The 26,510-nt window shown below is 56.9% G+C and overlaps 1 protein-coding gene across 16 annotated transcripts in view; it reads left to right on the top strand.

Moving 5' to 3' along the window:
* CACNA1A (calcium voltage-gated channel subunit alpha1 A) overlaps window positions 1-14,480 on the top strand; it is a 147,007-nt gene extending 132,527 nt beyond the window's left edge. For 8 of the 16 annotated variants that reach the window (XM_074935164.1, XM_074935161.1, XM_074935162.1 and 5 more), the window contains 3 exons: window positions 5,819-6,017; window positions 7,216-7,463; window positions 13,746-14,480. In XM_074935164.1, coding sequence (XP_074791265.1) covers window positions 5,819-6,017; window positions 7,216-7,463; window positions 13,746-14,375 — 1,077 coding nt within the window. In that variant the 3' untranslated portion in view covers window positions 14,376-14,480. The remainder of the gene's footprint in view (window positions 1-5,818; window positions 6,018-7,215; window positions 7,464-13,745) is intronic. The other 8 variants (XM_074935163.1, XM_074935166.1, XM_074935159.1 and 5 more) reach the window with 3 other exon arrangements.
* The last annotated feature ends 12,030 nt before the right edge of the window (window positions 14,481-26,510 follow it).

Genomic DNA, 26,510 nt, shown 5'->3' with positions numbered 1-26,510 from the left:
CTCTCTCTCTCATCACAGCCAACGGCAGCTACGTAGGCAGCCCCAGCGCTCCAGGAGGGGGCAGCTTTTCGGGAACTGCTCTGTGTTGATTTCACCTCCTCTCTAGCTGCCTCTGTCCCTGGCTTTTGCTCCATCCCCCTCTGAGGGCTCCCTTGTCATCTCTCCCCTGCTGGGGTCCAGCTCCTCTCATCACAGGCCGGGAGGGGATGGCGAAGGAGTGGTCTGCGAGACCTGACCCTGCTGGATGCTGGTCGCCATCAGCTCCATTGTCTGATATTCGCCACCCTTCTCCACCCTGTTCTCTGCTACTGTCCTGCTGGGAGCCAGGCCCCTTTCCCGTCAGGGGTCTCCTCCCCTCCCTCCATCCTGGGCTTCTTCCGCAGCTGTCACCTCCTCTCTTCCCCCCGCCTTACCCCGGGGCCAGGTGACTCCATGACCTCCCTTGGGGATCCTTCCAAACTGCCCTTGGCCCCATGTGCTCGGGGGGAGGAAGCGCAGTTGAATGGCGAGAGGAGCAGGCACCCGGAGCCTGGGTCTACTCCCAGCTCTGGAGGAAAGCACGTGCTGGGCTAGAGAACAGATGGTGTCAGCTCCCGGCTGGTCTGCACCCGGAGTTACTCCACAATCGCTCTCGCTCACCCCCTGCCTTAATCCAAATGAACGTTCCAGTGTAGCTAACGTGTTTGAAGCCTCATCCGTCCACCCTTTCCCTCAGCTGGTCTCCCTACAGAAATTGACTGGCATCCCCAGCTGGGCACTCTCTTGGAAAGTCACTTCCATTTCAGACGGGAATATGCACACCGGGGGCGGGGGTGCTGTGGTGTTCCAGGGTACGTCGTGGCAGAAGTGGCTGCTTTAGTCTGCTCCAGCTGTGCCAGGAAATCTCCCCCATGAAGACAAGGCTAAAAGATGTGACGTCAAACACATTGTATTGAACCACAGCAACCTCTAGCAAGCCGCCAGAGACTGGTGTGGACAGCAGAGAACACTCCTGGAACCACATTAGCTGGCTGAACTGTGGCTAAGGGGACGTCTACACGGCAGCCACGGGCTGCGACTGTGGATCCTGGAGCCGTGAAGCTGCAATTGCCCAGTCTCAGTGCAGGCTGTACAACCCCAGCTGGAGCTCTGGGTAATTACCTGGGCAGCTAGCCTGCGCTGGAGCGACCCTGCAGCACCCAGGCGAGCTAGATTACCGCTAGCTCCGGTCTGGCCGTGTGAGCTGCGGCATGCCCCATGATTGCAGGGTAGACATGTCCACGCAGTGTTTGTCCTGTGGTACCCATCTCCACTAGGGAGGGGGTTTTTACCAATATACTGATACAGCTCCTAGTGTGGGTGCAGGTTTACTGGCATAAAGGTGACTTAAACCAGTATAAAGGTGTCGTAACCCAGTAGAGCGAGTTCCTCTTCCTGAATGGGAATAGCTGTACGAGTAAGCGGGGCTGGTAGTAAGCTATACCCCTACATCACTGCGTCCACACTCGGGTTTTATGGCTTTAACCAACCCAGTGTAGCTAAATCAGGACAACTAGTGTAGGCTATGGCGAAGGCTACAGTACAGATTTCTGCGTGCCGGGGGTGCGAAGAGGGGGGTTCCCAAATCGACACAGATGTGCTGGCAGAATCCCCTAGCACAAATATTGGCAAATCTGCTTTCACTGGGCTAGCTTGTTTCGCTCACTGGGGCTGGGAAAAGCCACAGTGGGGAAGGCACAGGGTTGCGTGTATAAGGGGCACTTTGCGGATACAGGGTCCTGGTCTAGCTACACCCGTACATACTTGGTCTCAGCACCCCCTGCCCCCAGGCTGACCGTGACCAGCTGGCGCATTTGGCAGGTCAGCCTGCCCTGCTGTTTCCAACCACGTCAGTTTAAAGGGGTTTGCTAACACCCTGAGTCTACACAGTGTGTTCTCATTCACAGTTTCCCTCGGGGTGTCACGTATCCCAGGGCAAAGGGGCTGAGAATCTGTGTTATTCTGTGGATTGTGGTGGGGCCTGTGAGCCCCAGGCATGGTCCACGCCCCCACAGCGCCAGGCACTGTACATTATTTATTAGGTGTATTACGGTAGCGCCCACAAGCCCTAGTCATGAACCAAGACCTCATTGTGGTGGGCCTGTATGTTTCTTAGTAGGTGTATTACGGTAGTGGTCAGAAGCCCCCCTTATGGCCCAGGCCCCCACTGTCCCTGGGCTGTACAGACACAGAACAGAAAGACGGGCCCTGCCCCAAGGCTCTTGCAATCTCTTGTGGCTCCAGGGAGGTGCAGCCTAGGGGGGAGGAGGCAAAACTGGCTTCCACCATCTCTGTGTCCTCCCAACCAGGGGTGGAAAGCCCCCCCGCGGGGCATGTGGTGGGGGAGTTCTCCCCGGGGGGTTGTGGGGCTTTGCCGGCTGCCGGAGCAGTGCGTGCAAGGCAGGCATGAAATGCTCCGGAGTGGGAGTGTTCGCTACCCAGAGGTCAATGACACACAAAGTGCAGGGAGACAGGGAGACAGGCAGCTAGTGTTTAAAAGAGAGGGGGCGGGAGCCAGGATACCTGGGGTGTGTGCCTGGTGCTGGGAGGAGAGTGGAGTCTAGTGGTAAGGGCAGGGGCGCCAGGACTCCTGGGTTCTGTTCCTGTCTCTAAGAGGGGAGTGGGGTCTTGTGGTTAGAGCAGGGGGCTGGGAGTCAGGACTCCTGGGTTCCATTCCAGCTCTGGAAGAAGGAGTGGGGTTTCTTGGCTAGATCAGGGGGACTAGAACTCATGACTCCTGGATTCTACTCCTAGCTCACTCACTGTGCCTCAGTTTACCCTCCAGTAACTGTGATCCTCTCCCAGGGGGTGTTTGTGAGGCTTAATTAGTGCTAGGAAGGGGCCTCCCAGTCTGCTGTGTATGCTTCTGCACCACAGTGGGGAGAGACAGCCAGAGCTCCTCCATGGGGCAGTCTGGTTTGTGGTCCTGTAGCTCTTTTGAATGGAAATACCCATCCTGGTTGTGTGTGGGAAGAGGGGAAGGGGCAGCGGGGACTGGGCAGGGGAGGCATCAGTGCTGGGATTCTCCTTCCCATGCGGTAGCACTGATCCTCCCCCCCACCCTCCCCCAGGTTTGAACAGATCGACCCTGGGATTGCTGTACAATGTGCCTGATTCTCAGCTCCCTGCTCTAAGGACATGGTTCTTCCCCATCGTATCCCTGAGCTGCAGGGGCCCATCACCTGACCAGCTCCATCTAGCGTTGCTGGAGGGTCTTTGGGTGTAGATGATAAGGCCTCCTGGGTGTCTCCGGAGGCACTTCGCCTGTAGATGCCACTGGCGATGGTGTCTCTGGGGGCACTTCACCCGTAGATCCTGCTGCTGGGTGCCCTGGAGGAGCAATGCCTGTGGGGAGGGGCACTGCTGATACTCCCAGGAGGGTTGTGGTCGAGGTCAGTTCAACATCCCCTCTGGGTGGTGGAGCCCCCCGGACATACTGGAGGCCACCGAGTCCCTTGGTGCTATCTCTGCTTGGGCCCCTCAGCTGGACGGCCATGGTGGCCTCACCAGGGGAGAGGAACAGGATGGCTCCCGGTTGGTGGGAATGTGGTATTTTTGTGGGCTGTGCTTCCCAGGCTCTCCAGGTGGCCACAAACCATCTCACCGGCCTGAGCCATTGCAGACAGCAAGGGCCTTTGACTGGGCTCCCTGCGGGCCTGCCCATGGCATTTACAGCAACCTCCATCCCAGCCGTAGACAGGACAGGATCGTCCCACGGGAAGGAACCCAAGTAGCAGGAGACACAATCCCTCAGTTTGCCTGGCTATGGAGAGTGGCACCTAGATTGGGAAACCTAATGAGCCATAGCAGGCTGAGAAGAACAGAATATCTAATGGTTAAAGCTTAATCGGGAGCCAGGCTTCCTGGGTTCTCTGTCTGACTTAAGTGTGGTGTAGTGGTTAGATCACAGGATTCCTGGGTTCCATTCCAGCTCTACCACAGATTTGCTGTTGGTTTTTGGGTGAGTCATCGCCTTTCCCTGTGCCTCAGTTTCCCCCTCCATACAATGAGGAAAACAATCCTTACCAACAGGGCGGGCTGGGGGCGTGTCTGTGAGGTTTAATTCATGGGTGGTAATTTGAGATCTTCAACGTAAGAGAAAGCCAAACTCTTATCTCACCCAGCCCCGCAATGCTGATCAGATCACCCCCCTGCCAGGCCCTGCTGCTGGGGGCAGCATAGACTCCAGGGAGCTGAGCTGCATTCGTTCCCCAACCCCCCAAATAACCTCATGGGGGAGAGGATTCACAGAGATAATGAGCCCATAGCACCAGTATGACAGGATCCTAGAACTGAGAGCTGCTAGCTCCCCAGCTGAGGTCCCCAATACCAAGGGGCGAAGAGTCCCTCTCTGAGATCCACAACGAGCACCAGAACCCAGAAGGCTCATGGGTGGGTCCATCCTGCAGGAAGGGACAACCCACTGATCCACCAGGGAGAGGGGCCAAGTCCAGCCACTCACCGTACATGACACTGAGGGGTGGGTGTGGTCATCACAGGCCAGGGGCCCAGGGAGGGGGCATTCCTGAGCCTGGCAAAGCAGCCCCTCAATCTCCAGGGCCCCATGGCGGTGAGGCCCTCTCACTTCCCCCAGCCCATCCATCCCACCTATGAGGACTTTCGAAGGTGTGTTCATAGAGTCGTAGATGCCAAGGCCAGAAGGGACCATTGTGATCATCCAGTCGGACCCCCAGGATAACTCAGGCTGAAGAATTCATAGAGCGGTGCTTTTGGAAACACATCCAGTCCTGATTTCAAAATTCTCAGGGATGGAGAAGCCACCATGACCCTTGGTGAATTCTTCCAGTGGGTAATTACTCTCACCGTGGCAAATGGATGCCTTGTGGCCAGTCTGAATTTCCCTAGCTTCAACTTCCAGCCATTGGATCGTGTTAGACCTTCCTCGGCTAGGTCTGGGGGCCTGGATTAGGGCCCAGTCCTGCAAGGTGCTGAGCTCAGTGGGAACGGAGGGTACTCATCTGGAGTACTGTGTCCAGTTTTGGGCCCCACACTACAAGAAGGATGTGGAAAAATTGGAAAGCGTCCAGCGGAGGACAACAAAAATGATTAGGGGACTGGAACACATCAGTTACGAGGAGAGGCTGAGGGAACTGGGATTGTTTCGTCTGCGGAAGAGAAGAATGAGGGGGGATTTGATAGCTGCTTTCAACTACCTGAAAGGGGGTTCCAAAGAGGATGGCTCTAGACTGTTCCCAGTGGTAGCAGATGACAGAACAAGGAGTAATGGTCTCAAGTTGCAGTGGGGGAGGTTTAGGTTGGATATTAGGAAAAACTTTTTCACTAGGAGGGTGGTGAAGCACTGGAATGGGTTACCTAGGGAGGTGGTGGAATCTCCATCCTTAGACATTTTTAAGGTTAGGCTTGACAAAGCCCTGGCTGGGATGATTTAGTTGGGGTTGGTCCTGCTTTGAGCAGGGGGTTGGACTAGATGACCTCCTGACGTCCCTTCCAACCCTGATATTCTATGATTCAGCCTCCCTTAGGATGAGGGAGAACCAGCGGTGCAATGTCATAGGTCCATGGGTGGACAGATGGCTCCATAGACCTTTGAGTGGAAGGATAGATCTCTGCAGGACTCCGTGGTTCCTTAGCTCCAGGGGTGGAGAGTGACGAAGACATGTGGGTGGAGGGACAGACAGATGCACAGATAGTTTCAATAGGATTAGTCGGCATTTGTTTGTAACTCCATCCCTGTACCCCTCCCCCTTCCCGCAGGCTTCCCCGTCCCCCTGCAGTGCCGCATAAATCTATGGGTCTGGGTCTGTCGTTTCCTTTGCAGACGATCACGGACACCAGCCCCATGAAGCGCTCGGCTTCCATGCTGGGCCACTCGCGCTCCAAAGGCATCCGGCTGGACGACTACTCCTTGGAGAGGGTCGTTCCCGAGGAGAACCAGCGGCATCACCAGCGGCGGAGGGAGCGGAGCCACCGGGCCTCGGAGCGCTCGCTCAGCCGCTACACGGACATGGACACAGGTGGTGCGGCTGTTGGGGGGGATGCACAGTCTGTAGGCTGTGTTAGTCCCGCTCTGCTCTTGCCATGGAGGGAGTCAGACTAGCCCAAGCATGTGAGCTGGTGCCCTCGAGTGGCCGTGGACTGCAGAAGCAAAGTCCATGGAGTTACCCAGTGCAAACTGGGTGTGAGTGAGATCAGGAGCCATATCCTCAGCTGGTGTAAATCAGCTGGTGCTGCTGAAAAGGGAAAAGCTCCATATCTCATTTCCCAACACACACACACACACACCCCTGAGCCAGCCAGTCCTGCTCTATATCCGATTCGCCAGCTGCCCTGAGCCAGCCAGCCTGGAGCTGGGACCCCCTGGGGCTGGGGTTAGGGGAGTCTGGCTTGGAGCTCACTGGCTGGTTGAGAGGCCCAGTTCATTGAAGCACATGGAGACCCTTGGATAGAGAAGGGCTGGTTAATTGGGGTGACTATACGGGTTCTTACTTCTGGCGAGACCAGCACTAGGGAGCAGCAGAAATCTCCCAAGACACCTGGGCCCCCGGCCATTCCTGACCAGTTCAGCGCACACAAGTGCTTCCGCTACCTTCTGAATAGTCATCGAGGTCCCAAGGGCTTGTCTACACCTAAAACACTGCCCTTGAGCACCCCACTGCGTGCTGCCCCCTCCTGTTAACTGCCTGTCCTACTACGCCCCCACCCTCCCGCCTCTTTCAGTGGGCAAGTCGCAAACCCTTTTTGCAGTCGCTTTATTGGGGTCAGAGTCTGTGATCTCTGTTACTTTGGTGTAAATCCAGAGTAAGCTCCATTGGGCCTGATCTCTGTTACGCTGGTGTAAATCTGGAGTAAATGCCATTGGGTCTGCTATCTGCTACGCTGATGTAAATCCAGAGTAAACACCACTGAAATCAGATTTTGTTTATATGGGCTGATTCTCCTCTCACTTACACCAGTTATATACCAGGGTCAGCCCATTGACCTCCCTGGAGTCACTTCTGATTTACACCAGTATGAGTAAGCCCTAGGTACTGAGATATCATACCATTGAGCACGGTGCGAATGTCCAGGTAGTAACAGGCCACCGGACTCTAGGGCAATTGCACACCACGTGCCACAGGACTGTTGTGTTTCCTGTCCACAGATGCTAACTGGATTGATGGCAAACTGTTTCCCGGAACGTAATAATCTCTGCCTCCCCCTCTCCCTCCACGGCAGGGCTGGGCACGGACCTGAGCATGACCACGCCATCGGGCGACCTACCTCCCAAAGAAAGAGACCAGGAGCGAGGAAGGCCCAAGGACCGGAAGCATCACCACCATCACCACCATCACCGGCATCCCCACCCCTCCTCCGACAAGGAGCGCTATTCGCAGGAGAGACACGAGCACAGCCGGCCCCGCTCCAGAGACAGGCGCTGGTCCAGATCCCCCAGCGAGGGCCGTGAGCACATGCCCCACAGGCAGGTGGGTCTGGCTTTCCACTCCCCCCTTCACCTCTAGGGATGGGCACAGGGGTGGGGAGTGGGGGTGAAGCAGAGCCAGCCTGGAGCTCCCCGCTCCTTGGGGAGCAAGTTCCAGTTGTCCAGCAGGCTGAGCAAACATTGCTGGATCTCAGCGAGGGTGGAGCAGAGCGGGTTGGAGGCCCGAACCGACCCAGACATCTGTCACAGGTGCTGATCCCAACCCAAGCTCTGGAGCTTGGGGCAGATCCAGTGAGGGCTGGTTCTCTGGGATCTGGGAGCCAGAGTGGAGGAGCTGCTCTATCTCACTTGGCCTCTGGATCTAAAAGCCCAAACCTCCCAGGCAGCCACAGACTCATAGGGCCTAATTCTCAGCTACACAAATGCTCCTTCACACTAACCACTAGAGGGGGACAATGAGCCAGAATCCGCCCACACATCAAAGGGCTGCACAGATTCCATTTCCCCGTACAGGCCCTCACTTTGTAACCCCGCCTCTCGGGGCCGCCGGGGGGATCAGACCAGTGGCCTCTTCATTTAGAAAGCAGGAGTCCCTGCTGCCTGGTCTAAAGGACCAGAGACTGTGGTGGGGACAAAGAGTGGGGGGAAGTTATGGGTCCGTCCTGTGGATGAGGGCGTCGTCATGAGCATTTATTGGGGGAACAGGAGCTCGGCCAGACACTGCATCCCCTTGTCCCCGACTGGAGGGGAATCCCACAATATCAGCCCCACTGAAATAACGCCCCAGCCAGCCAATCCCTGAGTGGCAGTCCTGGGGCGGGGGGGCTGTCCCCAGTCACAGACAGACTGAGTGACTCCCAGATCCAGAGCGCCAGAGGAAGGCATGGCCCAGAAGGGCTTTCCCCCTTATTCGCCCCCAGCAGCTGATCGACCCAAAGATCCCGTCCCCTCTCCGCCCCCTGCTTCCTTAGAGCCAGGGGAAGAGCAGCGAGTCTAACAAACTGCCCCGGGGAGCTCCTGAGGCTGGAGTGAGATCGACAGGAGCACCAGGGGTCCATGTGTCATTGGAGCGGTGTGGGAAATGGGGAAAGGGCCCAGGGGATGCTGGGAGGATCAGAGCCAGAGTAAGCTTCACTCCTGTCCACACACATACCCCTCCCCAACTCTCCAAAGGAAGTGGGGGAGACTGCTGGAGGTGGAAAAGCTCCTCCTGGCAGCTGGAGTACCCAGTTTTCAGATTTAGGGCCCGGCACTGGGGCACTCCGCGCAGTTGGGGCAGTTCAGCCACCAGAGGGCACTCTGAAAAACGGGGGCAATAACCCAGGGTAAAACCATGGGCTGCCCATCGCAGCTCTGGGCAGGAGTCACAGCTGCGGATTTAAAGGGACCATCAGGTAAAACCGCCAAGGGCTGGAAGTCAGTGGGCCCCATTCTGAGCTCACTTACACACCAGGGTAAATCCACTGAAGTGGGTGGAGTGATTCCAGATTTACACTGGCATAGCCAAGAGCAAAATCTAGCCTCCCGCGGCCTCCCGCTCGTGCACCATGGGGTGAAACACTGCAATCCCGAGTGGGGGCATTTTCCCTTCCCCTCACCCTCGCTGCGACGCCGACATGAGGATCAGAACTGGGCCCCGCTCGTTTACATCTGTCTAACTGCACCCCCTCACCTGATTGACACCGGGGTGAGCGAAAGGGGGATGGGACGATGTAGCTGAGCCATGTGCCCCCCACACCCCTGTGTTCTTGGCTGTGACTCATGCTGCCACCACCAGTGGGGGGGGGGGTTGGGAGGTTGCTCAGGGTGGGGGGGCCTTGAGGAGGGGCTGCCCTGTCACTTGGACAATGACGACCGCTTTGAACTCTCTTCAAGCCCTTTATTTCGGTTATTTTCACCCCTCACTCCCCCCTCCTCAAGCCATTGGTCTTCCCCGCTTGTTTCTCGGGAGCGCCATGCTGACAGGCCTTGAGTCCCATCTTTATTTCTGTGTCCGTTGTGTTTGGCTTGGCTGTCACGGCAAGGGGCGGGCACAGGTAAGACGGTTGGTGAGCAGAGACCCAAAAACCACCGGCCATCCAGTGTCTGTGGTGTGAACCCTTTGCTGCTAACGCTGGTGGCCACTGGCGCCTCTGGGTTTTGTGACTCTGGAAAGTTTGGAATGAAGCTGCTCCTAAACCAGGCCCACATGCCTGGCACACGCACACGGAGCTACAGGCCACGCCTGGCCCACGCACACGGAGCTACAAGCCCATGCCTGGCCCACGCACACGGAGCTACAGGCCACGCCTGGCCCACGCACACGGAGCTACAGGCCACGCCTGGCCCACGCACACGGAGCTACAAGCCCATGCCTGGCCCACGCACACGGAGCTACAGGCCACGCCTGGCCCACGCACACGGAGCTACAAGCCCATGCCTGGCCCACGCACACGGAGCTACAGGCCATGCCTGGCCCACGCACACGGAGCTACAGGCCACGCCTGGCCCACGCACACGGAGCTACAAGCCCATGCCTGGCCCACGCACACGGAGCTACAGGCCATGCCTGGCCCACGCACACGGAGCTACAGGCCCATGCCTGGCCCACGCACACGGAGCTACAGGCCATGCCTGGCCCACGCACACGGAGCTACAGGCCCATGCCTGGCCCACGCACACGGAGCTACAGGCCACGCCTGGCCCACGCACACGGAGCTACAGGCCACGCCTGGCCCACGCACACGGAGCTACAGGCCATGCCTGGCCCACGCACACGGAGCTACAGGCCATGCCTGGCACACGCACACGGAGCTACAGGCCACGCCTGGCCCACGCACACGGAGCTACAGGCCATGCCTGGCACACCCAGGGCTATGGACAGAGATGTCACACACAGAGAGATACAGGAACACACATGGCACATGCATAGATATGGGCACCTGTGTGGCACATGACCAGAGTCACAGGCACACACAGGATACCTGCTCACAGGCACACACCTGACACCCCCCGAGATGTGGGAACACAGGTAGCGCACCTGCACCCACACGCATGGCATATATGTACAGCTGGGCACATACATAGCATCTGCAGCCATGGATACGGCACATGCGTGTCATACATCAATCCAGTGGGCACACTCAGGGCACGCTCATGCAGACGCATAGCCATGCGGGACACACACCTGGCAGACACTGACACATGCATGGCATGGCAGAGAGCACACGGATATACAGGCACATGTGTGGCACACGCAAGTGCAAACACAGGCACAGACGGCATCCGCATAGACCTGGGAACATACATGGCATGTGTAAGTGCGGGTGGATACCCGGCGCACAGACAGTTCAGCCCCATCACATTATCTCTGCTGAGAGCTAACACAGGCCCCCAGGCTCTGTCTGTTCCCCAGGCCCCTGTGACAGCACACGAGCACTGTGGAGCTGCAGTGGGCCGAGGAGAATCAGACCCCAGGCGCCTTGATGGATCAAGGCATCTGGCCTGCTTCTTTTTTCCGATCCAGGGCACTTGTATAGAGGCATCTGACCATAGGGGCTAGCCAGAGAGAGCCAGTTACAGCACTTCCCCAGGGACTAGCCTGCGTATGAACCCTTGCCCCCTACTGGATTACGGGAGCAGCTGAGCTGTGTGTCACAGCCCCTATATGGTTGAGGGGGGAGTCTCCTTTAGGAGCCTGGCTTTTGGAGCAGGAGGGCTCGTGCTCTGCCCTCCTTAGAGCTGAAAAATCTGGAACAACCTCAGAGGAAATCCTGGATCTGCTCAGAGCTGCCTGTCTCTACTCACACACGGAACATCACAAGGGAGCTTCGCCAGCATTGCTTACGACCACTCTCCTGGGTCAACGCCTACTGACCTGCTGTAGCGTTTCCAGGTAACCTCTCATTCTGAGCGGAGTGGAGGCAATGGGGTTCAGGCTAACTCGCTGATTTCCTGCCCCATCCCCTTGGTTTGGGGATCCTCTCCAGAGAAATCCTGCTGGAAGCTGTTTCCATCTGTCAAAGGTGCCCTGGCAGATCTGGTGGCCATTGGTGCAGGACTCGTGGGTCGTCAGGGTTCTGATAGGTGTAAACCCAGACTGACTCCAGTGGAGTGAGATGGGTGTGAGTCCACCCTGGTCACACTGAGAATGGACCTGGTCCTGAGGAGGCCGGTGTGAAGCAGACAGAGGTTCTCGTTGGGGAGACATTCCTACCCGCTTCCTAGGATGAGAACTAGCCAGGGATCAAATCTTTTAAGAACCAGAGCAGCCCGGAAGTCACATTTTGCCAGAGCTGGAGGGACCATGAACGTCCACAGTCTGTCGAGCTTGGATCTAAACCTAGAGCCTGTGGTTTTCATGTGGTTCTCTGACTTTGGTGACCACAGCTAGACCTGGGACAACCAACCAAGGGCTTTCCATCAATCTTCAACAGCTTCCCACATGTTTGCCCCGCATTGCTTTGGCCACGACCTCTGCACGTGTCAGGCTTTTGCGTCCAATCCACTGTTGCAAACAAGCTAATTCTACAGCCTGTTGCCAGATTCCTTTCCCCAGCTGAGCTGGATTTCCAGCTGTTTCTCCTGCTCTTCGCACTTCCCCCAAATACATGCTCAGTCCGGCAAGGCCTGTCAGGCACAGGCACAGGCACTCTTTTCCCCAGTGCAGACGAGGGCAGCCCATTCCTAAACCAGGATGGAGCTTGCCCCACTAGTCTGAGACAGTTGGAGAGACATGAACCGGATTTGAGCAGGAGACGACTCACCCCGAATCTCTGCCTGGTGGAGCAGCAAGACTGTGGTGGGCTGAGCAGAGCCTGTAAGAGGGCACCAGTGTCTCGTCCACTGGACTGTCCTTCTCTCTCACCTTCTAGAGGGTGTCAGAGAGGCCCAAGCATTGGCAACGTGGCAGATCCGGATCCCAGCTTCCCCAAAGGCTGGCAGGATCCGCCCGTGCGAGAGCGGGGGAGGATCTGTGTGGGAAGCACGAAGAGTGGAGAAATTCAGGGCAACTCGGAGCCGCCCCTTTGCCCTTTCTTCTTTGCTGTTGCTCAGCCAAACCCCTCACGCACACACCTTTGCCTTGCGGAAGCCAGTCGAGCCAGGCCAGTGGGGCACGAACAGGTGATAACAACATCCGCACCGAGGCCACGTCTACACGCGCAGCGGCATGGGTGGAGTTGCATTCCTGCAGCACGTCTGGTGACGACGCTCGGTGCCGAGAGGAGAGCGCACAAAACCCACCTCTACGGGTGGCAGAAACGATCCCCCCCCGACAGAGCACGCTCGGGGGCAGAATAGTCACACCCCTGAGCAAGCTAAGCTGTGCCGGCCTAGGCTGTAGTGTAGCCATAGCTCAGATTCCAGAGGGTGAAGGATGTATAAAAGATAAAGGCCCTTCTGCTTCAGGGCATGAGCCAATCACCGTCTGCCTGCCGGGGCCAGCAAAGGATGTCCTCCTGGGCAGGTGATTCCATTGTCGGCTACTGGCCCTCCTCCCGCGGCTCCGATTCTGGGGAAGTCACCTCACTCTGCAGCGGGTAAGTACCCCGGTCCGTGGACCTTCCACCCAACAGCAGACACCCGCCAGCAAGCAGCTCTCACTCGCGAAGCCCCGCGGCTGGAGGCGAGCCGCACACACTGGCTCTCCCAATGGGGTCCGCTCTGTTCCAAACTTCTCCAGACCCAGCGCTCTCCCCTCCTCTTTCCTTGCCGGACGCCCCCTCGCCCTTTCCACCCCAGTTTCCCCACCCCACCCTCCCTCACCCCTATTTTTTTTTCAACTCCAGCTGTTTATTTTCTTTTGAGTTCCTTTTGGAATCACCTTTGGTAACGCACAGAACAATTCATGCTCTGCAGGCCCTGCACACTCTCTCTCTCTCTCTCTCTCTCTCTCTCTCTCTCTCTCTCTCTCTCTCTCTCGCGCTTGCTTTTAACCCTTTCCTCTCTTGCTTTTGAAGCGTGTGAGTAATTTTTAGAAGTTTTCTGCTACTTTTTAAAAACCCCAAAACTTACAAAAACTCCATTTCTCATTTCTCTTCTCACTTTTTTTCCCCCTTCTTTCGTTTGTTTTCTCTTTTGGTTTCTTTTCTTCTCCTCTGTTGGTCTCTCGATCCCCCTCTTCCCGTCCTCCCTTCCGTGGCTGTGGCTTTTTCTTCTCCCCCCTCCATTATTTCCCCCCCCTTCTTTGGTTCCTTCACCCCCAAATCCCCTGCCTTCTTTTCTCGTCCTCGTCTCTGTGTCACCTTCCCTGCCCCTCCCAACCCCCCTTCCCTTTCTGTCTCTTCTTGGTTAATTTTCCTTGTATATTTTCTTTTTGATTTCCTTTGTTTCAATTTTCATGTAGGGTAGTAGTTCCGTAAGTGGCAGTCCAGTCCTTTCAACATCCGGCACCAGTACCCCAAGGCGAGGACGCCGCCAGCTCCCACAGACCCCTTCTACACCCCGGCCACACGTGTCCTATTCCCCTGTGGTCCGTAAGGTCATCAGTACAGGCCCCCAGCAGCAGCCGCAGTCAGTGCATCACCCCAGCAGGATATCCACCCCCGCGCCGAGACGATACCCCTCGCTCCCCGCCGACCCCCAGGTGGCGGAGCGGCCCGGCAGATCGCCCGCCATGGAGAGACACACGGTCCCGCCGCGGAACGATTCGCCCCGAGCCTACCGCCACGCCAGCAGCCGGTGGTCGGTGCCCCACGTCTCCGAGCCGCACCCGGGACCCCGTCGTGGCGGTTATTACCGGAGTCCGGACTGCGCCGCACCCCCCGGCAAGGAAGCCTTCTCCTACGAGACCACACACGTCAGCAGCTCAGGGCGTTCGCCCAGGACTTCCCGGGCGGGAGGCGGCTCTTCACCCTCCAGGCCTGGGCGGCGACTTCCTAACGGATATTACCACTCCCATGGAGCAGCCAAGCCACGCTCGCGCCAAGGACTGCATGAACCCTCTAGCGAAACTGACGAAGATGACTGCTGCTAACCTGGAAGCGGTTTGACACACACACGCACACTTGCAACACACACACACACTGGACAGAGACGACATTACCAGATTGGGGGGGGGGCGGGGGGAGGAAAAGCACATGGAAATCACAACAATCTGCCCTATGGGGAGGTGTCTGGAGAGAGAGTGCTCAAATTGCAGAGAGGGAAGTAACTTTGGTTGGAGGGGTTTTCTCGGGGTGGGGTGGGGGACAGGGTTTTGGGATGGGGGAGGACAAGGGATCTAGGGACCAGAGCATGTTTATCTTTTACAGATCAAGTTGTGTGTGGTGGTTCGGGGGGGGGAGGGAGTGGGGGGAAAAAACCACCCAGTTCTTCAGAATCTAAAGAAGATTTTAAAAAAACGGGAGAAGGGACTACAATCCATGCAAAATGCCCTCAGGTAGCCTCTCCCACGTGCAGCATCTGTCTGTGGCCCTGAGACAGCAGACCGGTTTTCCTCGGGTGCTTGGCATGGCAGGGTGGGGAGGGGGGATGTGCTTGGATGTGACCCTCCACCCTCAACAAAGAAGTTTTGACAACAATTCCACATCAGAAACAACAACAGCAACAAATCTCGACAAAAAAAAGAATATATCAGTAAAAAGGAGGGGGGAAAAAGACAAAAGTATTTTTTTCTGAACTTCTATTGATGAGTTTTATCATCTCGACTTACCTGGTTAACTTCAAAACAAGTAAAGTTTTGTGGCCTGCCATTTTGAAGGACACGCACGTGCACAACCCCGACACACACACACACACACACACACACACACAAAGGAGTGCTTGCTGGTTATACCAAACCCTAATTATTACTGCCTGCAGAGATAAACAAACAGAAACCCCCCCCCACACAAAAATGAGAAATAAACAAATACAACTAAACAGAAAGAAAAAAAGACAAAAATAATAATGGGGGGGGGGGGGGGAAAGCATTTTTCTTCCGACATTTTGGTCCTGCTTGAAACTAACAAAACAAAAAACCCGAAAACGTCAAAAGAAAAAAAAAGTCCTTGGCTTCTTTTCCTTTTTCCTACTTTGTTTGAGAAAAAAAATTAAAAGAAAAACACCCCCGTGGGATTGGGACTGTGAAATATTGCATGAGAAAACTACAAAAAAAGAAACAAATGAGAAAAAACACACACAAAAACCCTAAAAAAATTAAAAAAAGGAATTTTTGATTGAAATGTTCTCAGTTCTTGGTGTGAAATGCTCTGAGAGTTTGCTCTTTCCCTAGAAAATGCAGTGACACAGCTCTTCCTCCCCCCGGCTGAAGGGTCCGACCCGGGGGGTATCACCTCCAGATTGTTCAGCCACATCTCATCTTTCAATCTAGCAAGAAAGGCTGCAGCTGTTACAGTGAAGAAAATCTTGAAAATCTGAGCCCTACTTTGAGCCTGAGTCTGCTGAGAGCCTGAACCAACAGCCCAGAGCGGGGAACTGTCCTGCTTATGTCATAGGTGGTTGACTCAGATACCAACAATGATAACTTGAAATGTCAGTAGTGTTAACTCTTTCGCTGCCCATCAAATCCCTGAGTAAAGGTGCAGGAGGATCGCGCTGGGACGATCAACACAATATGTTCTTACTGGTATTGCAGGACCCCAGTGTGCTGAGGGCTGTACGTTGCTGGGTAGGTGAATTGGTAGCACTTAGCAGCCCCCGGCCTGGCCCAAAACGCCACTGTGCTTGGCCCTGTACAAACATAACAAACCGTTCCTGGTTCCAGTCTTAACTAAGCTACCATCACTTGCCCTGCATGGCTTCTGGTTTGGGCAAGGCCTTCAGCGGCACGTTGGGTTCCCCTTCCCACAGGCGGGGCTTGGCGTCATAAGGTTTGGGCACAGCTGTTTAAAGGAGAACAGGAATGCTGTGCACAACGACGCTGCAAACCGAGCCCCCAAGGCCTGGCTTGTTACTGCACAGCAATAGCAAGGTGGACAGAAGCTTTTCAAGTACAAACTAGCAGATGGGAGTCCTTGGGCTCGGTCCTTCTTTGGTTACTAATAAACCATCCATCCCTCCGTACATCCACCTCCATGGGGGAGCTCTCCACCTATCTCTGTCTCTGGACCCCCTACAGATCTCTGCCCCCATCTCTATCTATCCATCCCTATACAGATCTCTCCACCCATCTCTATCTATCGACCCCCTACAGATCTCTGTCCCATCTGTCTATCCATCCCCTACAGATCTCTCCATCCCTCCATCCCTATGTCTGCATACCCTACAGAACTCTCCACCCATCTCCATCTATCCATCCCCTACAGATCTCTCCACCCATCTCTATCTATTGACCCCATACAGATCTCTCTACCCATCTCCATCTATCCATCCCTCTCTATCTGTCCATCCCCTACAGATCTCTCCACCCAATTCCATCTATCCATCCCCTACAGATCTCTCCATCCCTCTCCATTTATCAATCCCCTATAGATCTCTCCATCCCTCTCCATCTATCAACCCCCTACAGATCTCTCCACCCATCTATACCTATGCATCCTCATACAAACCTATCTACCCATGTCTGTCTTTCCATCCCTATACAGAGCTCTCCATCCACCTCCATCTATCCATTCCCATATAGATCTATCTACCCTTCTCCATCCATCCATCTCCTTTAGGTCTATCCATCCCTCTCTATCTATCCATCCCCATACAGATCTCTCCACCCATCTCCATCTATCCATCTCCTACAGATCTCTCCACCCATCTCCATCTATCCATCCCATACAGATCTCTCCACCCATCTCCATCTATCCATCCCATACAGATCTCTCCACCCATCTCTATCTATCCATCCCCATACAGATCTCTCCACCCATCTCCATCTATCCATCTCCTACAGATCTCTCCACCCATCTCCATCTATCCATCCCATACAGATCTCTCCACCCATCTCCATCTATCCATCTCCTACAGATCTCTCCACCCATCTCCATCTATCCATCCCATACAGATCTCTCCACCCATCTCCATCTATCCATCCCCTACAGATCTCTCCACCCATCTCCATCTATCCATCCCCTACAGTTCATCTTCGAGTGATGGCTCGTGTCCATTCCACAGTAGGTGTTCGCATTCACCACTTGTACCGGTGCCGGAAGTTCTTCCCTTAGCAGTACCTGTAGGGGAGCGCCCCAAGCGACCCTGGGAGTGGCGCCACCATGGCGCGGTATAAGGGGCGCTGGGCGCTCTCCCCACCCCCAGGTCCTTCTTTCCGCCAGTGACGGTGCTTCGGAACTGCTCTGCTCCAGCTCTCTGCGGTAGCTTCCCTGTGTGCAGGGCTGTTTAATTCTGTAGATAGTTAGTACCTGTAGTTTAAAAGTAAAAAGAATAATAGTAGAGTAGAAGAACCGTGCCCCGTGCCCCGGGCTTTAAGTCGGGTGACACTTGTAAACAGCCTTCGCCCATAAGTGGCCCGCACATGAGTCACTTATGCTGTCTTGGGGAAACCCACGTCAGCAACCGCTGGGAAGTTTGAAGATCATTTAAGCCCCGGACTAAGAAGGAGCAGGATATACGGCTCCGAGCCATATTGATGGAGTCGGCCCTGACCCTGACACCACTGCGCTGCTCCAAGTCGGCACCGATCAGTGCATGGCGACCCATCGGTGCCTCCCACCAGCCGGCACCACTCCCCATCCACGGGACACTCTAAGAAGGCAAAGAAGCGATCTTCCCCGTCAAGGCACCAGGACAAGGCTGGGGGTGAGGCTAGACCCGTGCTGGGCAGCTCTCGATCCCCCTCGGGCTTGCAGCCTCTGACTCAGATTGAGCGGAGTAGCCCGGCCCACTCTGAGCTGACTTCTCCGGATGCCAGTGGCCACATATGGGTGCCCTCCACGCCTGAGGCCCTGCAGGTGGCTCGAGACGTAATGTCTCTTCCGATACCGGCTGTACCGACCCCAGCGGCCCCCCGGTCCAGAAGTAAGCTGACTCTCGGACCACCGCAGTCACCACCCGGACGGTACCACTCACAGTCACGGAGTGGTCGCTGCTGACCTCAGACTGCTGGGTCCTCAACACCCTCTCCCAGGGCTATATCTGCCAATTTCTCTCTACCCCACCTACCCACCCTCCTTCCCCGTCCCCCCTCAGGAGGGCCTACTTGAGCAAGAGGTGAGGCGGCTCCTTCACCTGGGAGTGGTGGAGGTGGTGCCTGCAGAGTTCAGGTACAAAGGCTTCTTCTCCTGCTACTTCCTTATCCCGAAGGCCAAAGGGGGCCTCAGGCCCATCCTGGACCTGCGAGGTCTGAACCAGTACATGGTGAAGCTCAAGTTCCGCATGGTCTCCCTGGCTTCCATCATTCCCTCCCTGGATCCCGGGGACTGGTACGCCGCCCTCGATCTCCAGGACGCGTACTTCCACATCCACGTATTCGAGGACCACAGGCGTTTCCTCCACTTCATGGTTGGGCAGGAGCACTACCAAGTCACCGTCCTCCCGTTTGGCTGCTCCACGGCACCCAGAGTCTTCACAAAGCGTATGTCTGTGGTGGCGGCCTACCTCAGGCATCGGGCGGGGGGGGTCCAGATCTCCCCCTACCTCAATGACTGGTCAGAGGCAGCTCCAGGTCACAGGTACAGGACCACGTAACGCTCCTCCTGTCCACATGCACCACACTGGGGCTGTTGGTAAACAACCTCAAACCCACGTTGATACCGGTACAACTAATAGAGTTCATTGGCGAGATTCTCGACGCGACTTCGGCCAGAGCTTCCCTCCCGCCGGAAAGGTTCAAAACCTTGAGGGATCTCACCAAGGCGCTCACGAGGGTTCCCGTGACAACGGCAGGGCATGCCTCCAACTCCTGGGACATATGTAGGCGTGCACGTATGTGGTACGCCACGCCAGACTCAGGATGCGGCCCCTTCAGCTCTGGTTGGCCTCGATGTTCTCCCAGTCCAAAGACAGGTTGGACAAGGTCCTCACCATACCTGAGTCTGTACTAGCCTCCCACCTTGGTGGGCCACCCCGGAGAACGTGCTCCAAGGGGTCCCGCTCAGGAACTGCTCCCCAACCTAGAATTGGTGTCTGATGGGTCTGACCAGTGATGAGCTGCCAAAATCTTAACAACTGGCTCCCTCCTCACCCCACGAGGGGGTTGTGGCCCACCCCCGCCCCCCGGGACTCCTGCCTCATCCAACCCCCTGTGTTCCTTGATGCCCCCCCCAGGACCCCTGCCCCATCCTCCCCTGTCCCCGACTGCCCCCAGAACCGGGCAGGAGAGTCTCATGAGCCACCGTAGTGGGTGCCCACCCCACCCCTAAGAGCCAGAGGCACCTGACGGGGGGCGAGGTGGGGAGTCCCAGCGGTGCTTACCTGGGGCAGCTCCCAGGAAGCATCCGGCAGGTCCCTCTGGCTCCTAGGGGCACGGTAGCTTAGCGGGGGGGGGGAGCAGGGGGAGCGGCCGCTCCCCCCACTGATCACATCAAAAGTGGCACCTTAGGCTGGAGAACCCACGGGGCAAATTTGGTGGGTGCAGAGCACCCACCGGCAGCTGCCCGGCCCCACCTCCGCTCCACCTCCTTCCCTAAACGCGCCGCCCCGCTCTGCTTCTCTGCACCCCCCCCCCGGCTTCCTGCAAATCAGCTGTTCACGCGGGAAGCCGGGGAGGGCTGAGAAGCAGGCGGTGGCTTCCCGCTCAGGCTGAGGGTGGCGGAGGTGAGCTGGGGTGGGCAGCGGTTCCCCTGCGCGCCCCCCACCCGGGTTACCTACTGCAGCGCGGGTGGCCCCCCCACCCCAGCTCAGCTCCGCCTCCCTGGGCCTGAGCGGGAAGCCACCGCCTGCTTCTCAGCCCGCCCCGGCTTCCCGCGTGAACAGCTGATTCGCGGGAAACCAGGGGGGCGGAGAAGCCGGGCGGGGAGGCGCGTTCAGGGGAGGAGCCGGAAGCAGAGCGGAGGTGAGCTGGGGGTGGGGCGGGGAACTGCTGGTGGGTGTTCTGCACCCTCAGCCCTGGAGCACCCAGGGAATCAGCACCTAAGGCGCCACTTTTGCCCGGTTAAATTTAGAAGCCCTGTTAGAGCCGGATCTCCCTCGCGGAACAACCAGTTCTAAAAGGGCTTCTAAATTTAACAACCGGCTCTAGCAAACCGGTGGGAACCGGCTCCAGCTCACCACTGGGTCTGACTTGGGGTGGAGATCCCATGTGGGGGACCTCCAGACCCAAGGCCCGTGGTCTGCACAGGAACTAGGCCTGCACATAAACACCAAGGAGCTCCGGGGGGTCCGTCTGGCCTGCGTGGCCTTTCGCTTGTGCCTTGCAGGCCGGGTAGTCAGAGTTCTCACAGGCAACACGGCCTCAATGTTCTACATCAACAGGCCAGGCGGGGCCCACTCCTCAGCCCTCTGCCAGGAAGCCTTCCAGCTGTGGGATTTCTGCATCGCCCGCGATGCCGACTTGGAAGCCCACCACTTACTGGGCATCCAGAACACTCGGGCGGATCGCCTGAGCTGGGCCTTCTCCTCCCACCACGAGTGGTCGCTACATCCGGAGGTGGCATACATGATCTTCCAAATGTGGGGAATCCCCAAGTGGACCTCTTCGCAACCAGGCAGAACCACCGGTGCCCCCCGGTTCTGCTCCAGGAGGGGCCTGGGCAAGGGCATGATCTCTGATGCCTGCCTTCTGTCTTGGTCAGGTCAGTTGCTATATGACTTTCCCCCAATTCCGCTGATCAGCAAGGTCCTGGAAAAAGTCAAGACGGACAAGATTTACATCCTTCTGATTGCCCCAGCATGGCCCAGACAGCCCTGGGATGGGACCTCTCTCGAGCCTGTCCGTTGCCCACCCCCATGGCCGCTGCCGACCCACCCAGACCTCCTCTCTCGGGACCAAGGTCACCTCCTCCACCCCAACCTTGCAGCCCTTCACCTCACGGCGTGGTTGCTCAATGGTTAGACCAAGAGGAAAGGACCTGCTCGAAGGGCATCCAGCGAGTCCTCCTGGAAAGCAGGAGGCCCTCCACGCGTCAGGCCTACTTGGCAAAATGGTCAAGGTTCTCTCGGTGGGCCGCCGATCGCGGCATCTCACGAGTGGCTGCTCCGCTCCAGTTTATTCTGGATTACCTTCTTCATCTCAGAGTCCAAGGCCTAGCGCCTTCGTCCGTCAAGGTGCATCTGGCCACCATATCGGCCTTCCAGCCACTGGTACTGGGCCACACGGTATTTTCTCACACCATGACCGGTTGATTCCTTAAGGGCTTGGATCGCCTCTTTCCTTATGTTAGGCCCCCTGTTCCACAGTGGGACCTGAACTTGGTTCTGGCCAGGCTGACAGGGCCTCCATTTGAGCCGTTTGCCACATGCTCCTGGTCCCACCTTTCATGGAAAGTAGCCTTTCTTGTGGCGATCACATCGGCTAGACAGGTCTCTGAGCTCCGGGCCCTGACCTCCGAACACGGTGTTCCATAAAGTTAAGGTCCAGCTCCACCCACGCCCCTCGTTCCTCCCTAAGGTGGTCTCAGCCTATCATGAGCCAGGACATTTTCCTTCCGGGGCTCTGTCCCTAGCCCCACGTGTCCAGTGAGGAGCGCCACCTCCACATGCTGGATGTGAGAGGGGCCCTGGCTTTTTACCTGGAACAGACAAAACCGTTCAGGAAGTCTACTCAGCTGTTTATTGCCACAGCCACGCGCATGAAGGGTCGGCCAATCTCCACTCAGCGGCTCTCCAGCTGGATCACTTAATGTCTCCACACTTGTTACCATCAGGCAGGAGTTCCCCCGTCACCTATTGCAAGAGCGCACTCCACAAGGGTGCAAGCCTGGTCGGCCCCCTTTCTAGCTCATGTCCCTGTTCAGGACATTTGCAGGGCTGCCACATGGTCATCGGTCCACACGTTCACCTTGCGTTATGCGATCGTCTCCCAGGCCAGGGAGGACGCCGGGTTCGGCAGGGCCGTGCTCCGTCCCGAGTGTCTGTGAACTCCTCCCACCTCCAACCGATATCGCTTGGAATCACCTACTGTGGAATGCACATGAGCAATCTCTCGAAGAAGAAACAACGGTTACCTTTTCTGTAACTGGTGTTCTTCACGATGTCTTGCTCACGTCTATTCCACATCCCGCCCTCCTTCCCCTCTGTCGGAGTTGTCTGGCAAGAAGGAACTGAGGGTGGGGGGAGTGCGCAGTGACCCTTATTCCGCACCATGGTGGCACCACTCCAAGGGTCGATAGGGGTGCTCCCCAATGGGTACTGCTAGGGGAAAAACTTCCAACACCAGTGCACGTGGCGAGCACGCACACCTATTGTGGAATGGACACATCTCGAAGAACACCAGTTACAGGGAAAAGTAACTGTCTGTCTCTCCACCCATCTCCATCTATCCATCCCCTACAGATCTCTCCATCCCTCTCTATCTATCCATCCCCAACAGATCTATCCACCCATCTCCATCTATCCATCCCTATACAGCTCTCTCCACCCATCTCCATCTATCCATCCCATACAGATCTCTCCACCCATCTCTATCTATCCATCCCTTTACAGATCTATCCATCCGTCTCTGTCTATCCATCACCTACAGATCTATCCACCCATCTCCATCTATCCATCCCTATACAGCTCTCTCCACCCATCTCCATCTATCCATCCCCTACAGATCTCTCCATCCCTCTCTATCTATCCATCCCTTTACAGATCTCTCCATCCCTCTCTATCTATCCATCCCTATACAGATCTGTCCACCCATCTATATCTATCCATCCCTGTACAGATCTCTCCACCCGTCTCCATCTATCCATCCCCTACAGACCTCTCCATCCGGCTCTATGCAGCTCTATCCGTCCCCTCCCCACACAGCTCTATCTGTCTGTGGATCTATCTATCAGTATCCATCCATCCCTGTTCGCACCCCTCTGGTGCTTAAATCCCCAGTTTAGCAAACCATTCAAGCAGATGCTGAACTGCTTTGCCAAGGAGGACCTGACCCTGGGGTCTCGATTTCTCTGGCTCTCAGAGTTCTGCTCCTGCTCCACCAGGTGTTCTCGGACGCTGTGCTGGACTTTCTGGCTGGGTTCTCTGACTTGTGTTCTGCAGCAGGTCAGATTGATCCCGTCTAGCTTTAATCTTGAGGCGTTCGGCTGGTGTAAATCAGCAGTGACCCCATTTGAGTCCTTTCACATCGATCTAAACATCAAGGGTGGGGGAGGAAGCACCCCTGAGATTATGCCCTGGTGGTGGCAGACCTGGCACTTGGAACAAAACAACCTCAGGAGTCACATCTGGAGCTGGACCCTGACCCATCCACCGTGGCAACACCCTACAAAACTACGCAGAGTCCACTCCGTCCCGCCTCTCTGGATGGGGTTAAGGGAGAAAGCCCTACAAGGGCCCATCCTGGAGGGCAGCGAGGAGAGACAGCGCCAACCCATCAGCCAGTGGAAATGGACGGAGCTCCACCGAAGAAGCCGACCGAATGACGCCCATTTCCACCAGTGGGTGGGCCAGCATAAGGAGCATTGGCTGGTGGCTGGGGTGTAGTTAAGACAGAGCATGAGGTGCGCACCATTGATTTAATGTCTCCTGACATGATGATCGCTGGAGAGCTGCTTAGCCCCCTTTCACCTCCCTTCCCTGGCAGAGCTAACTGTGCAGCTGGTTTGCTCAACCCCAGGGGCAGCGTCTGGCAGTTCCCGGCACGCCAGGTGCTTCCTTGATCTGGCTCATTGACCCCTGCAGCCTGTAATCTCCAAGGCAGGTGGGTGTCCCCCCAAAACTACAGAGCCCAGCATGCCCTCTCCAGGCACAGCATTGCTCCAGGCTGCCATGGTAAGGCTAAGGGCAGCTGCAACCTACTCAGTGTCATGCTGGATTTTCAACTGGGTGTCTGCTCTGAGCCGTCAAATTCATCCGTGGTGCTGATGGCTGCGGGGTGGATCTTTATGGAGCCGCTCAGAGGAAGGCAGCCGGCCCACCGAGCCAGATTCATTGGCGTAAAGCTGGACTCACCTCTGACTCTATGGACATGGCTTTGACCCAGCTACCTTGGTCCATACCCCTCAAGAGCCATGCTCTGTTGTCTCTGACACGTGTAAAGGCAGCCAGCCTGACTGCGGTCTCACGTCACTGTCCCACCAACCTCACTGGGTTCGCACCGGTTTACATGAGGGGAGAATCCGGCTCAGTGGCTTTGAAGGCTCTGCTCCAGCGTAAGCTACCATCTGCTGCTCATTGCCCCCGTGAACCAGCCTTGAAACCATTGTCAAGTATCAGAAAGTGGGGGGGAGGGGCAGCGCTGCTGGCTTAGCTCCACAGATTTTATGCCGCGCGTCTCATTGGCGATTTGGACCAACAAACTCCAAAGGGCTCAGCAAACTTAGCAACAGAGCCCTGAAGGGCAGTTTTAGCTGCATTGCAGGCATGGCTGGGGCACGGGGATGAAGAGCCAGCTGGTTCTTTAGCCCAGGGATGCATTATGTCAGCTCAGAATTACCAACCTTTCACTGCGCTCGGGAATCTACCGGATTCCAAGCCTGGGTCCCTTCACCTCCGTGGCTTTAAACTCGGCCAGGACATGCAGCACCGAGCAGGGTCACACAGGCGTCTGGGGCTCACCTCGACCAGCGAGCCAGGGCTAATGTGGCAGCTTGCCTGGTCTGCACTAGGGGGCTAACATGGGTATTGCTAAGGGGTTAACACAGGGCTGGCTTTTCCGGCCCACACAGCCTGGGTGGTGTTTGGGGGTTAGAGCAAGGTCGGGGGCGGGGGTTGGAGTCAGGATTTCTGGATCCTACGCCCGGGTAGTGGGATCCAGTGGTTAGAGTGGAGCTGGGGGGCCAGGAGCTGGGACTTGTGGGCCGTCTCTCCCCAGCTCCAGGAGGGGAGTGGTGGCGAGTGGTTGGCGCAGGGGGGTTGTTGGAAGCCAGGACTCCTGTATGGCATCACTGGACAGCGTTAACCCTTGCCTTCCTGCCAACTTTTTAACTCTGCAGCTCAGTGTATGGGGGGCAGGGGGCCCCAATTCCAGCACTGCCATGCCAGCAGCTAGTCTGACCCCCCAACCCCCCTCACACACACACACACGTGCAGATTCTGGCCTCGTTTGATGGGGTGGCAGCCCCTCTGGCGAAGCAGCGTCCTACCGTTGTGCACTCAGGCCATGGCTGGTGGAACGGCAGCGTCACCACCCACGTGTGACCACAGGTGCTGCCGCAGGACGTGCTGGTCAATCTTCCTTCGTCTGCAGCCCCCCTCAAACATGTCAAATGGAGATGAGCCCCCTGTGGAAATCTGAGCCATGGGCTGCAGATCACTAGGGTTGAAAACCACTGGCCAAGGTACGTATACAGGCCCCCACAGCCGGAGTGTCATAGCACCTCACAGTCGTTACACTATTTATCGTCACAACCCTGCCCCATGTAAGGCAGAGCAGGGCTACTATCCCCACTGTACAGATGGGGAAACCGAGGCACAGAGAGGCTAAGTGACTGCCCCAAGGTCACACAGTGAGTCTGTGGCAGAGAAGGGCATTGAACCCAAGTCCCTTGCTAGTGACCCAACCCCTGCGCCATCCCTCCACGGCCACTGGCACAGCAGGGCTGGCACGGCGCAGGCTGCAGGGCAGGGTCCTTCAGCTGGCGTGTGGCCAGGGGTCATGCCCAAGGGGCACACACATGGCACTGTAGGAGCTGGTCACGGTGGCCACAGGCAGGAGAGCACGAGCCGCTGGTATCCGCGTCTCACCCCAATGGGTGAGTGGGAGGCAGACGGTGCTGGGGGGAGCTGGCGGGTGACTGCTAGTGGGGAGTTTGGGCCTCGCTACGGTATGAGCCATGGGGGTGGGGATGCCCCCCCCGGCCAACCTTTCCTCCAGGCCACTGACAGCTGAGGTCATGCAGCATGGCAGGGTGGGTCGAGTGCATAAGTGGGGGAGTGGACTAGAACCCAGGAGTCCTGAGGCCCCCCCCTCCCCCACTCCGCACCCAGCGCTGGGAAGAGAACCCAGGAGTCCTAGCTCCGAGGTCATGGGTCTGGGTCTTACCGCCCCCCCACCATGGGTCCCACGCTTCGTGGGGGGGGGGGGCGTGCTAGGCACATTACCGCCGCTAGGTGGCGCTGTCGGCCTAGGTTCGCTCCAGCGAACAGCTGCGAGCTCATCCGGCCCCCGCCCCCCATGGGGCTGCCGGGA

This window comes from Natator depressus, chromosome 20 (assembly GCF_965152275.1).
Source record: "Natator depressus isolate rNatDep1 chromosome 20, rNatDep2.hap1, whole genome shotgun sequence".
NCBI classification, from domain to species: domain Eukaryota; kingdom Metazoa; phylum Chordata; order Testudines; family Cheloniidae; genus Natator; species Natator depressus.
The sequence above is the reverse complement of the archived record's forward strand: the minus strand, read 5'-3'. Positions and strand labels throughout refer to the sequence as shown.